Below are 14,472 nucleotides of genomic sequence, written 5' to 3'. Positions count from 1 at the left end.
TGAAAACGGCAGCCGCAAATTAGAGGGAGAAATCGAAGCGCGGGAAAATAATCGATAGGACGCCGAAATGGCCATTGAACCCGGAGGTCGGACTGGGAAAAAATCCAGCAAATCTATTAAAGCCAAGACTTAGGATCTCTAGGACTTAGGGGGCGTTTGTTTAACAAATTTGCTCGCTGCCCATTAACACGGCTGTTGCTGTCGCATCCTGGGGGCTCCAAAAAAAAAAAACTGAAACAGAAACGGGAGGAAGCAGCGCGCCAGAGCCAGGATATCCGGCATTTATTTCGTCCTCGTCGCTCTTCCGTTTTTTATGCCTTGATAAGACACCCTGATAACAGCCTCCCCGCGGACCCCGCCATCCGTACAAAACAAAAAAACCAGAAACATATGCCAGCAAATTCAAATGGGAAATGAAAGAGATTTTTATCGTCCGGCAGCACAACGCATAAACTCGGCCAACACGAAAATCCATTTTATCATCTTATTATTATTTTTATATTTATTTATTTTCCTGCCGACCGTCTTTTGTCCAGAGCAAACTATTAAATAAAATGTTGTTTGGCCTGCTCATCGCTTTTGATTATACGCCAGAGTCCTGGGATTTCAATGGGCCCAGTTGCATACTTTTGGGGGCTCGTTCTGGGATATGGATTACACAATACGATTCTGGGATTTTTGGCGGTGTAAATGCCAGTCAAAAACAATTATATGGTGATCCCAAGAATATGGATACTTTCATTGTTTATTGATTAAAATTACTAATATAAAAATTAAAACATATCGAGAAGGACACAAGTGTATTTTTGCAAGCTGCTGTAAATGTAAGCTCACTTACCTTTTATTTATAATAAAAATCGAAAATAAATTGATCTTTGTTATATATTTTTTGGCACCTAACCAGAGTATTCAGCAGTGTCCTTCTTTTTCCCTCGACATCATTTTTAATTTGTGCCCCTTATGGGGACGACAAAACAGCGTAAGTTTATTGTTGTTTGGTGGGCGTGGCGGAAATTAGTTTTTTTTAGGCAACAGCATGTGCCACGCCCCCGGATCTCCATTATCCTGCGCCTCCGTGGGCTCTTTTGTCGTTAAAGCGGCGAAAGCGAGAGGTGAAGGCTTTCGGAAATAAGTAATTGTTCTGCTGTTACAGGTAATTTCCTCCCTGGCCAAGGATTAGCCCCCGAGCAGAGACAAAAAACGGAATGCTTCTATATATACTCGTATATTTGTTGTCCTCATATACACACATATATATATACTCAGATATATATATATATATATCGCTTTAGGGATGTATGTATATAATTATATATAATTTGTGGCCTGCAAATCTTTTTACACATGTCAGTATATAGCACTATATTCGAGGGATTTCAACACACAACAATGGGGCAAGCTGATTTCTGGGAGTTATATATATATGTATATCTATATATATATATATATATACTTTTGCTATAATATTTAGCTGTCCTTTTTTTACACTACACACTTGGTGTTCGCCTTGGTTTCGCTACTTAATTCGTTAAACATACAAAGCATTTAGTTTGGTTTTCACTATGTGATGAATATATATATCATATTCGTATTGGTTTAATTACGCTATATGTTACTATATATAGGATTATTCGGTGGAGTTTCTGCTGCTCCAAAAAAATTTACATTACTACGCCGCTAAGTGAACTATTTTTGTTGCTTCATTGTTCATTATACATACATAAATCTTACAGCGAATATGTGTGTGCTTTTCTGCTTAGTTACATTAGGATATCGTCTAGTTCGATAGCTTATCATTGTTTATTGGATGCTTGACCCAAATTAATTCTTTTCCGGCTCGTTTGTGTGTTTGTGTGTGGATGTGGGTGTGCTGCTGGTTTGTTTCGGGGCCCATGAGTAAACAAGAAATCAACAAAATTTGCCCAACAATCAGCGAGTTGTGAGCACAACTCGAACCAAATTTGTTTGTGCAAATTAAACAGTTTTTTCTTTCCAAATTGAAATCCAAAAATGGGCGACCCTTCGCTCCTTTCGAAAGTCTATTATTTATTTACGTGTGAAATGGAAGCCAAACTCTTCGTACACTTTTCCGTCGACCCTCTGTTTACTGACCCTTGGTCTAGACTACACAGTAGATAATATGTTGTGAGCATTATTAATAAATTAAAATGTAACTAAAATCTATGAAGATAGGGATAGCAAAAGAAAATATAAGCACTGCTCACTTTATCTCTCTTTAATCACTTTAATTATTCGAATCGTATGGACTTGAATTCCTATGGTCTGCCTTCATTAGCTTGGCATTTTGTTGCCGTGTATGCCAAATATTTGATTTGGCAATCAGGCGCAAATACAACAAATTTGCCACAGAGTGGGTGGTGGGCGGTGGTTGCTGGGCAATTGCCTTGTCCAGTTCCTGTGTCAAATGCATGTCTCACACAAACACACACACACACGTGGACAAATGCCCAAAGTGTGAAATGAAAACACGGCAGCAACCGAAACGCGTTACAAAATGTTAATTTGCAGTGACATTGGCGGGCAGTCGGCGATGCGATGGGTGGTGGGTGGAGGTCGGAGGTCGGATGGCAGCGGGTGGTTGGTAATGGGGTGGTGGCATTGCGGCAGGTGCCTCACTTGACCACAAGGCAGCAGCTTTGTGCTCTACAGGCATTAACAAACAGCACCAGCAACAACAATTGCAGCAACATTTGCAATCAGTCGCCGAACGGCAGCAGCAACAACAACAAGCAGTTTGATGATGACGATGACGAGCAACCGCTAACACCAACCGAGCTGCAACCAAATGACCAATGAGCCAACCACTGCCCACACACACTCACATACTCAGCCACCCACACACACATGCACATGGATGGATGGACAGAGACAGATGGACAGGCAGACAGAGAGGGAGAGATTGAGAGTCGACCATGTGTCAGGGCAAGCTTGTCGCTCGTTATGCCCCTTTGGGAAAGTAAAAAAATAGGGTATAAGCGACTGTGGAAAATCGAAAAAATTATGATGCATATAAGTAATTTTTCCAATTGAAAAGAAGTACAAGTGTACTTCGGTTTAGCCATCTACAAAGTACCATTGCATATTCCTAGGCATTTGAAGTGGAAATTGTATGTGAGTTTGTTATTAAATAGCCAACGAAAATGGTTAAGACTTTAAGCATACAATAGGTTATGGTGCACCGGTTACTTGTACAGGGTATCAGTGACTGCCATCACAATTGCCAGCGATTGCAGCTGGATGTTGCTGTCGTTGGGTCAATGTTGATGCTGATAAGTAGCAAAACATGAGGTCGCCTGTAATTATGCGAGTGTTGCAAGTTAATTGCAATTGTGTGCAACTGACGGTAGCGAGATTAATTAAATTCATCCCATGCACGACACTCGCACTCGCAATTGCTGTTGCATCTGCAGTTGCTGCCGCTGTTGTTGCTGCTGCTGCTGCTGCCCCGCAGCAATATCGCTGCCCAACGGCAACAACCTCCTGTTGGCTGGCATCACTCAATGCCAGGACAAGGCAATGGGGACAGTCTATCTGTTTATTTGCTTATCCAGCCCAACTTAACCCATTGATGCACCCATCCTGACACTTACACCCACACACACGCACACACACTCGCAATCACACGCGCATTGTTTAAAGTTTACTAATTTCATGCATATTGCTGCTCTGGCGCATTTGTGTTAGTTAAGTGATTTATTGTCGCAAAATTGTCATTATTAAAAATTAATGATGTCATAATTAAGTGAGTTGCTGCCGTTGTTGCTGCTGCTGCTGCATGTTGCTGCTGCTGCGCTGTGCGTTTTATTGTGAAATGATTTACATGGCGTCACGGCCGAAGGGGCGAAACATTAGCTGCTCCGGACATTTTAGCAGCGCAAATTTATGAACTGCAAACAACAAATATGCTCGATTCAATTTAATTTCCATAATTTAATTAGTCTTGTGTGGACAGCAGCGATAGCCCCAAAGGGAAGTGGGGTTGGGCTGTGTTATTTAAGGTTCAAATGGTCAGGGGATTGGTTGGGCTGGGGATTGGACTGCGGATTGGGATTGCGATTGGGGTTTTGACCACCCCCTGTACTTGGGGCCATTTGCATAACTGGTCGGAAAAGTGGTTTGGCCTTGCTCATCTGCCGGTTCGGTTTCGAGTTATTAAAAACAACAACGAGATATGGTAATATGCCTCAAGGAAATCTGATCGGTCGGGAACTATCTATAGATAGATATATATCTTTTCTCATAGAATATTGTTACATCACTAGCTCACTTTCCCATTCATCGGATTGCTGCCTTAATCGGCTGACACTGCAATTTCCAATCGCTTGATGGCTGCTCATAAAAATTTTGCAACACTTTACACTTTTTTTATGCTGGAAACTGGAAATAGTAAATGGTGAAAATTGCCAATTCATGAAAATATTCCTTTTTTCTAGTTGTTATATCTACTAATGCTATGCATATGTTAATATAAGATAAAACATAAAAAATCAAATATTATTAACAAAATAATAATACCCAAGGTGTACACACATATAGCTAATTAGTAGTTTATATAAATATTTTAACAGGGCACTACATAGTCGGCACCCTAATTTGCTTGAAAGCTCACGCACACAGAAAAATGAATGGCTGCGAATTTGTCACTTTGTCAAATTGCAATATTTGCAGGTTCGTTCCGAATGGTTTTGCCCTCCTCTCGACTGTCATGATCGATGTTGTCTTTTATCTGAGTCCGAAATGCACACCAATGGAAACTCCATGCCACCCACAATTTCAATGTATTAAAAATAATCACCAAAATGGCCAATAGTCGAAATGGCCAACTGCAATCGCATATAGCGCATACAGCATGTACAGCATATTCATGAAAATGAAATGATGTAAAAAGAAGTACTTCTACCCCGTACATAAATCATCCAGCCACAATTTTTGGGGTGGCGATAAAATGGTAGTTCACGCTGAATAAGAAAGATCGCAGCATGAAACGGAGTGCATACCCTGTAAATTACGTGAATTTGATTAAAAATTACTGATTTCAAAAGGCGCATTCATTTAAGAGGCTTAACTGCATGTAATCCAGAAATAAGTAAATACTGCTACACCTGCACTTTGCATCCACTCACTCGTTTCCTGTCAATATACAAATGTGTCGGGTTAGCCCCATCTGTCCAGTGGTCAGCCACGCCCCCCGCCTCCACGCCCACTTGTGCTGCAGTTATGCAGCATCGTGCAGAACTCACCGCAAATCAGTTTGGCCAGAGTTGCCCCGCCTCGCCCAAACCATTTGATTGATTGAAAGTCAGCCAAAGTTGGAATTGAGTTTGCTGCAAATAAACTGATGGACTGCGTAATTCCCTGGCCAGGCTAATTAGGTCACTGCACTGGCTAAGTGATGGTATTTGCAAATACCATGTAAATACAGAAGTGTGCGAATAATCAAAAGAGAGAAGTTGGTTTTTGGTTGACACTTTAAAAACTAAGCTATACAAACTTGTCTTAAGTCTTTTGAACTGCGTTAAATATAATTGATTTTTGTAATTGTTTTTCTACCATTTAAAAACCTTAATCAAAGACAAAGTGTTTCCAAAACATTGCAGGGTATCAGCTTGAGGCAGAAGCTGCCGCTTGATTCACTCAAATAAATTGCACTTGCCATGTATTAATTTAAGTCATAATTTCCCATTGGCAAATCCCTCGATGCACAGCCAAAACAAAAAAGTACAGAATAAAATGGAAAAAAAAACAAATAACAATGCATAAACTGAAAACCAACTAAATGAAACAAAGAGCTCAAAAAGTTTCAGTCGAATGCCGACGAACAAAAACAAAACTGCAAAATGTCAACTTGTGCAAATAATGCAAATGTTTATACAAATTATTATGTGATTTTGCAAAAGGGGTATTTAGAGCTAGCCAGCAATACTAAAGCAAAAAACACACAAAAGTTGTACAGCTTTGGCCAGCTTTCGGCGACGCGGCGTATACGTAATCATTTTCCTTTCGGCCATTAAAAAGTTGATTTTTATACTGGATACTGGCCGAAAAACCCAAACGAAGCGAGAGACAGCCAGCACTTTCGTATTTAAACGTGATTTTAAATAACCGCAACAGATTTTGTGGTTTCATGTTGCATTTGCCGTTCGATAAGCGACAGCCCGACATTCCCGGGTGGTTTTTGGATGGGGCACGGTGGGGGCAGGGTGGTGCAGGGTGGCATCTGGGTGCTCGAGGATGATGCAGGATGCCGGGTGAGTTGGCTCGATAAGGTCCCCGGTTACACAAGCCGGTGGGGAACTGGCGGAACAGTGAATGCTCTGCGGTCAAGTGCATTTAAAATGCAAAATGCACGCGTTTGTGGCGACACTGCAACGTTAGTGGTGCCTCCACTTCGGAATTACGTATTAAAAATGCCCAAAATCATAATTTTAAAATTGCAATTAAATGTGCAAGTAAAGTCCTCAATGGATGTCTGCATTGCCCCGTGGGACCCTTTTTAAGCCCATAAAATTGGCCAATATATTAGTAGTTCGTCACGTTTTACTGATCGAATTTGAAAACAAATACGTATGAATTTAGACACTGAAATAATAAGCTGAAGCATTAAGTTAATGTAAAAAAAAGACAAAGGTAAATAATTATATTTTTCAATAATCCAAAAAAAAAAATGTTATTAAAGTACAGGATTAAATCTTAAAATATGAACCGCAAATTGTGAAAATATCAGACTATAAAAATTAATAGCATTGTGGTAGTTTTTTTTCGCATTGATGTACTCTCGCTCATAAAGATTAACACTTGATTATTGTTAATGTTATTACCTAATGTCCACAAACACACACGCACACACACAAAGTCCGCTCTATACACATTTAGGGGGCATAAACAGACTGTTTTCATACATCCAACGGTATGGGTATGGATTTAGGGTCTGTTCTTTGGGTGGGTTTTGCATAATGCCTGCCATAACACTTTGCCAACTATCGATACTCGTATTTTGTATGCTGTATATATTATTTTGATCTTTTCACGTTGTCCGGCCTAACTTAAAATATACAATAGTATTTGGTTTTATGGATTACGTTAATGGTTATGTCGGTAATTATGATTACTAGTCATCGCTGTTTTTTGTTTTTGATCGTTATTGTACTTACGCTATGCACACACAAAAAAAAGTAACCTCTGACTGCAATCAAGGTCTGATTGATTTTCGTTTCGGGGGAGACAAAAAAAATGCACATTTAATGCTAATTATCGTAATCGTAATCGCTATCCATATTATTCCTTTGCCTATTTATATTTATAGATGTGTGTATTTCCAATCGCCATTTTTTTTGGCCGCTGCTGCACTGATTCCTTTGTGATCCTCTACCCCACTCCTTGTCCCTTCCCTCTTCCATCTGAATCCTTCCGGTCCGTGTCCTTTTCCCTCGGCATCGCCTTGTTTATATGTATGTTTAGTGGAAGCTCCTGTTGCACGCCGCTCGCTACTTACGTCATACGCTTACGCTTACGATACGTTACGTTACGCCATCACGTCGCTGACTTCTAGTTCTGTTTCCAACTGGTCGCTGCAAAAGATATAGTAAATTGATAAGGTAAAAGATTCTACAATTTTAAAAACACTAAAACGAAAATGGAGATTTATCCTATGAAAAACTGATTTGGCAGTGTTTTGTTGTGCAGACCATATGTTCTTTAGTATCTATTCCATTACCTTTATAGTAGACCTCGCGGTACATGGTGGGGCAGGCGGCCTTGCCGTTCGACTTCGTCGTCTTGAAATCAATATTGGTGCGAATGGGCCGGTGCAGGAGCGGCTGGGGTGGCCGGTAATTGTTGCCCAGGGGCGCTTTCGGGTGGTCTGGGCTGCCCTGCATCAGGCGTCGCAGGGCGTGCAACTGTAAGGAAATAAATGAAATCTTATCAATGGCTACATCAATTACTTCAATCAAATTTACTTTCCCAACCGTACAGAATAAATACAAAACTTAATTAACTGAACCTTCTTAAGCTGCTCAAAACGCTTAAAATAATTACTGCCAACATTGCGTATGAGTAATGACTGAAAAATAAGTTTTCTGACCTCGCTTAGCTGCTATGCATTCATTACTATGATAACTATGTGTTCTTAGTTGGACAAAGTAAACGACAAACAGCAAAACTTAAAGCTTATCATGAGCCAATAATTCATTGATTTGGCTTTAAAGCAAACATAATTTCTGTAGTGCTTTCATCAGCATCGAGACACGGAAGTAGATCAACAATGGCTCGACAATAAGCCAAGCAGCCGATGGAGATAAGCCGGAGAGCCCATCGAACCGATTTTAACCGTCTGTCGAGCGTTTAACGTGCATAATTATAAACTTTTGCCCACACACAACATCATCGATCCGCACTTTGGCAAAAAAATCAAGCTTGACACAAATTGCTAATCCTAAAAATAAGCGCTTGCTGAACAAAAAACTGCAAAAAGGAAACACTAAGGACCCACACATACAGAGAGGGAAAGAGAGAGAGAAAAGCATCGATGAGACGACAGGAGCAACAACAACAACAACAACATCAACAACAACCACGACAACGAGTCAATAACACTTAATCTACTCAATCTGTTTATCAATTGACTTCCGTCAAAATCGCTTTTCACGACAACGTGGCCGGGTTGATATTGATTGAGGAGAGCGCGGGCTGCCGAGGGTTAAGGGTTCCGATTCGCCCCCCCAGTGCCCGTTCAAGTGTGAATTAAGTTGGGTATACGTGTATGCGCGCGTGTATGTGTGCCTGTGTGTGTGTGAAAGTCCCGAAAGTATGCAACACTAAATGGCACTCAAGGATTAAAGCCCGTTTCCGGTTGGATTGTATTGTGGTTTTAAACTGAAGGGGATTTCTTATAAACATGGAGTTATGGCCAAAAACATATGAAATACCGAACATAACTTTAGTACCTTTATCTCTAATCTCTTTGAAATTAGTAGTATGAACAACTACTGTCTGTGACTTTCCAGCGATCTGTGACTCGGCTTAACCCTTTGGACGCTAACGTTTTCCCTTTCCGCCTGTGACAGAGAGCGCACGTTAATGGGTTAATTGCAATTTCAGCTCATGTCTCGCAGCTTCCTGTGCTTTCGGCTACACCCTCCCCCCTCGCCAGGCCACTCTTCTCACCGGTGTTACTTTAATTTGGTAAATTATGTTTTGCCAGCAAGGTGCTGTCTTCTGCTCTCTCTTTCTGCCACACCTGTGCCATCTCTTTCTTCGCGTGCGAGTGTGTGAGTGTGTGAGATTGTGAGTGTGCGGTGCAGCCAGTAAATTACGTTGCTGGGAGACTCGTGGACCGGAGTCCTCCATGGCTGCCACAAGTTGTAATCATGTGCCCATGGGTGCCATTGAGCTTGTTGAAGTTTTTATGAGTCTGCCTGCTGCAGTCGCATGTGCATGTGTGTGTGGGAGTGTGTGTGCGAGTTCTCGTGAGTGTTGGTGTCTCTCTGCCTCTCTTTCCTGCCCGCCCTGTTTACATTGTTTACACGTATGCCGCTGGCCACCATTCAACCGCTCCAGAAAACCACTCATCCCCCGCCACCCATCGCCCACCGCTGGCGTCTTTATTACAGCGCTGCACTTAATAAACATTTGTGTTAAATTTTTTCTCCCTCTGTTTTCAACTGAACGCGTGTGTGTGTGTGTGCAGCTCGCTTTTCGCTGGTCGCCATTCCTTTGAGTTATGGACGCTATCCACTTTGTTGCTCCTCCAGCAGCAGAAGCACCAGCAGCAGCAACTCAATTTAAAACTTAAATGAAATTAGCTAATAAAACAGAAGAAGCCGGGGACCAGCGGACATCGTAGTACTGTATACTAATTAACAAACATTAAGGTGCTCATCGCTCAAAATGTTTTTTTTTTTATTTGGGGGGAACGGAGATTGGGCAAAATGGTGGAGCGACCAGAGCAACTTGATGAATTCGTTTGGAAAAAAATTATTCTCTTGACTTATTCACTTTGCGCTGGCAATTGTTGCTGACTGGGGTGAGCTTTATGTGGGTATTGTATTATTAAACAATTTTCAAAAAACAGAAAACTAGCAAGAGTAATGTTTTTTAAGGTACTTTACTTATCTAATATATTTTAAGTGGTAAATGTGATTTGGAACATACCTGTTGCTTTGTGATGTAGATGGGCTTGTTGAGCACCACCCAGGTGACTGTTTCGTGGCAGGCAGGTGCCGTTGTGGATCCATCGTAGGTCATATAGTGATCCGTGTCCGGGAGCAGTCCGCGGATGGAGAGACGCTTTACAAACGCCTCATCGCCGCCATAGCGAATGCGCTCCAGCTGATCGGTGAGCATGCGCAGCTCCGCATTCGAGAGATCTCCAAGCTATAGAATACAATATAATTGGAAGATCATTCAGATACATTATCCATAAGCTAGGTAGTTTATATCTAAAGAGGATTGCTCATCATTTTTGAGCACCTTGGGGAACTCACTTGCAGCAGAATGGAGACGCCCACGATGCCCTGGGCGCGATTGAGGGCATCTGAGAAATTTGCATACAGCTGGGAATTGTAGCCGAATATTTGTATCTGGAAACACAGAGAAGAAATGAAGAGTCAGCAAGAGAGTATGTGTATGGAGATAAAGACAGAGGGAGATATGGTTAAGGACTAGGGAACTCTTCTACTTTCTTTCCTTTTGGGTTGTCGCTTCTGTCTCCATTCTTTATTTCTTGTGTGCTGTGTGGCCAAAACTTTATTGTTGCTCAATTTAAGCCCAAATGCATACAGGGGCGGTGACAGCCAGCACACAACAGTGGGGCGTGGCATGGGTCAACGAAAGCTTTCGCCTTGTTTCGCATAAATTGCCCCAAAATAATCCCAACTATCAACAAAATGCACACAAATACAAACACAAACACTAGAACACGTGGGCAAAAACACACACACATACACATACGCACACAAACATTTATAGTTTGGAGAGAAGATCAAGCAACAAAAACAGCAAATATTTTGCTTTCAGCCAAGACACCAAAAGGGCCAAGATTTTTACTTACCACCCACCATGACACATACACATATACATACACATACAGCCTCATGTGCATTTGCACTTTTGTTTCATTTCGGCAACAAAACGCCTACAGTTGAAGAAGAAGTTGAAAGGGGTAAGCAGGAGTCGACACCACAAAATGAATGGTTAAAGCGAGGGTAGCTCGATGTATATTGAAAATTCGGCAAAATAAGTTACTTGCGATTAAAAACTTTCTCATAAAGTGTGCAGTTAAAATTGCAGAAAAAATTAACAGAAAACTTTTAGACTCTTATATTTCGTTTTACATTTCTAGAGACATTATAAAATTGTACTTCCTTTTTTTAAATGTTTGTAAATAGCATGCATAACTTAATCATTGCACTTTAAAATTTATTAGGCAATCTTTCGCACTAAAAATTCCTTTGAGTTTACTTTTCAGGCATCCTCTGCTATTTTTTGTGAGCTTGTGTAACATGTATACATAGATTTTCGGGGGGATTTGGGTCTGGGATATATTTGTTTCTCGGCCTGAATGTGTGTGTGTGTGTCCGTGTATGAGAGAGAGTTCCGTGTGTGTGTGCGTTGGTAAATGGCATAGGTGTGAGTGCATGCGCTGGCTGACCAGACCAGACGCACCGAGCGGAAGGAAATGCTGCAGACAATAGTGAAAATAATAATAATAATAGCAGAGAGCACACACTGATGGCCAGTGGGCGTGGCCGTAGGCGCTGGACAGTTAATAGTAGTAGTCCTGCCAGCTGAACTCCGTTCGCCCCCCTTCCCACAGGACTCCCCACATGCCCTGTGCCGACTTTTAACTCTTCTTTTTCCCTGGGAATTGCACGGACCGAAAGGAGAATGAATCGCTGGAAGGAGCAGGGAACGGAACAGGACGAATTGAAGGGCGGCGTTGGGGCGACGAGGCGTGCATTTAAATATTAAAAAACTACATGCTGCAATTTTAATGTGTGCCCAGCAAGGCAAATAAAAATTAAATTAAATTAAAATTTCCCAAAGTTCCTTTTCCCGAGTGTTTGGTGAAGTTGCAATTGCTGGAGCAGCGGAAACTGGGCGGCATGGGGGTGGCAAAAATGGCAACTAATGCAAATAGAACTGAAGTTTCTATCAAAACGAGGAGAACTCGACTGCAAACAGTGCGTTTCGCAAGTACACATCCACTTTCAAAGTGCTATATATATTAATATGGCTACACTATATAGTATATTTCATGCCCGAATGTATAGATCCGTTTCGTTTTTGGCAAATATTTGATGGTAAAGAAATCAGCAAAAACTCTTCACTTGCGAAACGCACTGTCCCTGCATGGGAATGTTCATATACTTAAGTATATTTGGTAGTGCTGCAGCAAATGAAAATTTGACGAGACCATGGCAAACTGAAGATGGGAAAGTCCTTGTGGCACCACCCTCTCATTTTCAACTTGAGCAGTGGCCACAGTCCGAGCAGAAGCTATACTCATTCGCACAAAAAAGGCTTCCTGCTCAGACACCCAAAATATGGGCAGATTCTGGGCGTTAACTGCATGAGAAAACCGAACAACTAAATAAGCCAGCAGCTTTGCCACTTGAACGCCAGATGGCGCACTTTTGGTTGGTAATTAAAAATTTAAGATAAAAAACTAGTTACCAAACTATAGTTTGTTGCTGCAGACGATTTAAGCTGCACCATCGTAGAATAAACAAATATTTAATAATTTATATGTGAGAAATAAAATCACATCAAATATCAATTCAAATAAACGCCTTCTTCGATTTGATTTTGGTTTGTTTAAAGCTAAACAGGCTTTTAACTGTTGACTTTTATCCTCCCTTAATCGGCCTCGAAATACGATTAGTTAATTGAATAAAACGTAACCTGTAAATAGACTGAGCCTGGGCGGTTACCCACACTGTCGACCCAATTAAATCTTCAGTTTTATAAATAGTCTTTAAATCACATTAAAATCTTTCTGACCAAAACAAATAAATCGCATTTCGTAATGCGTAAGCCCCGACCCTTACCCGTCTCCATTTCCAATGCCTTCACACCTTCGGCCTAATATCTATGAAATTGAATCATAAAGGCAATGAATTACCCCATCTATTCCTTTTGTGTGCTCAGTGGCAACAATGGGGCTGGTTGGGGCTGAGGCAAAATTATACAATATTTGACCGCAAACTAAAATGTTATATTTCCGTTTCATTAAACAGTCAAAGCCTGTGGCAAAGCAAATAAATACGAGCAGTGTGTCTGGACAGCAACAACAAATACGATACATGCGGATAAAGACAACCAGCAACAAAAATGGCAATAGCAACAACAACAGCAACAAGGGCAAATAGTGTAAGTACCAGCAAATAGCCGGACAACAAGCCGGCCAAAACGCAAAGAGCCAAAAGCCTAAGCGGTGTTGGGGGATGCCCCTTTCCCACTACTATTTGTTTGAACAAAGCCAGCTCCTCTGGCATATTTCTTGGCCAGCACATGCACATATATACAAACACACACACACACGCAGGCAGAAACGCTGGCCAACACACACACACATACAGGAATACCCACACGCAGAGCAAAGGCAACTTAATCAGATCAATTACACATGTTTTCACTGCATGGATTCCACAGAGCGGAGAGCCCCAGACTCAGAGTCAGGCCTAGTCGGTAGTCCTGTGTCGTCCTGTAGTCCTTGCTGTAACCCCCTGCCCACTTTAACCCCACAGCAGGAGCAGGAGTCAAAGCGACCAGCGCGACGCCAGCTGCTGAAACTTTGCCTGGCCAGCACAGTGGGTCCTTCTGCCTCATAAACCCCATCACACAGCCCCATCTGCAGTCAATAAGCTGGCCCGCACAGTGGGGTGAATCGCAAAAATATTCGTGCGTCCTTTCAACAAATTGTAGTATGTTCTCAACTATATCGATTTCTTTGATTTGCAGAGTACAAGTTTCCAAGTTATCCTAATTTAAAATTTATTAATTCGTATTAAATTGAAAAAAAAACTAATCGCGTAGTTAGATTTTAAGCTTAAAATCAAAATCTTTAGTACTAGTAGCTATAACCTTTCTATAAAAATACCAATACCCCACTGTGCATAAATATTTTCCCTAGCAGAGGTAGCAGTGGGCTTATTGGTTTGGCTGGGGGATGTTGATGTAGCTGCGGGGTGGAGATGGATATGGAAGGACTCAGGACGAGGTGGAGCAACATTCTTGGCCCTTCAGCCGCTTGACTTGGCTTTCGTGCTGCACTGACCGGGCACGATAATATTGGCCATGGCCAACAGAAGCAGAAGCAGAGGCTTGGTGGTTTAGGCCGAGAACATGGCCTCATGTCAACACTTTGCCGCCTATGTATGGTCTGCCCCATCCTCCTTTTGCTCTGTGTCAGTTTTCTAGACAAATGAAGCAAATTAGCTTAACAACGCA

The 14,472-nt window shown here is 41.6% G+C and overlaps 1 protein-coding gene across 2 annotated transcripts in view; it reads right to left on the bottom strand.

Annotated features, from left to right (window-relative positions):
* Positions 1 to 1,335: 1,335 nt before the first annotated feature.
* The window catches only part of LOC6725567 (carbonic anhydrase-related protein 10), a 61,194-nt gene continuing 48,057 nt past the window's right edge, over positions 1,336 to 14,472 (bottom strand). For both annotated transcript variants that reach the window (XM_016173672.2, XM_016173671.3), the window contains exons 6-9: positions 10,506 to 10,601; positions 10,174 to 10,395; positions 7,736 to 7,919; positions 1,336 to 7,589 (exon numbers count right to left, since the gene is read on the bottom strand). In XM_016173672.2, the coding sequence (XP_016038712.1) occupies positions 7,567 to 7,589; positions 7,736 to 7,919; positions 10,174 to 10,395; positions 10,506 to 10,601 (525 nt within the window). In that variant the 3' untranslated portion in view covers positions 1,336 to 7,566. The remainder of the gene's footprint in view (positions 7,590 to 7,735; positions 7,920 to 10,173; positions 10,396 to 10,505; positions 10,602 to 14,472) is intronic.

Source organism: Drosophila simulans, chromosome X, assembly GCF_016746395.2.
Source record: "Drosophila simulans strain w501 chromosome X, Prin_Dsim_3.1, whole genome shotgun sequence".
In the NCBI taxonomy this organism is placed as follows: Eukaryota; Metazoa; Arthropoda; class Insecta; order Diptera; family Drosophilidae; genus Drosophila; species Drosophila simulans.
The sequence above is the reverse complement of the archived record's forward strand: the minus strand, read 5'-3'. Positions and strand labels throughout refer to the sequence as shown.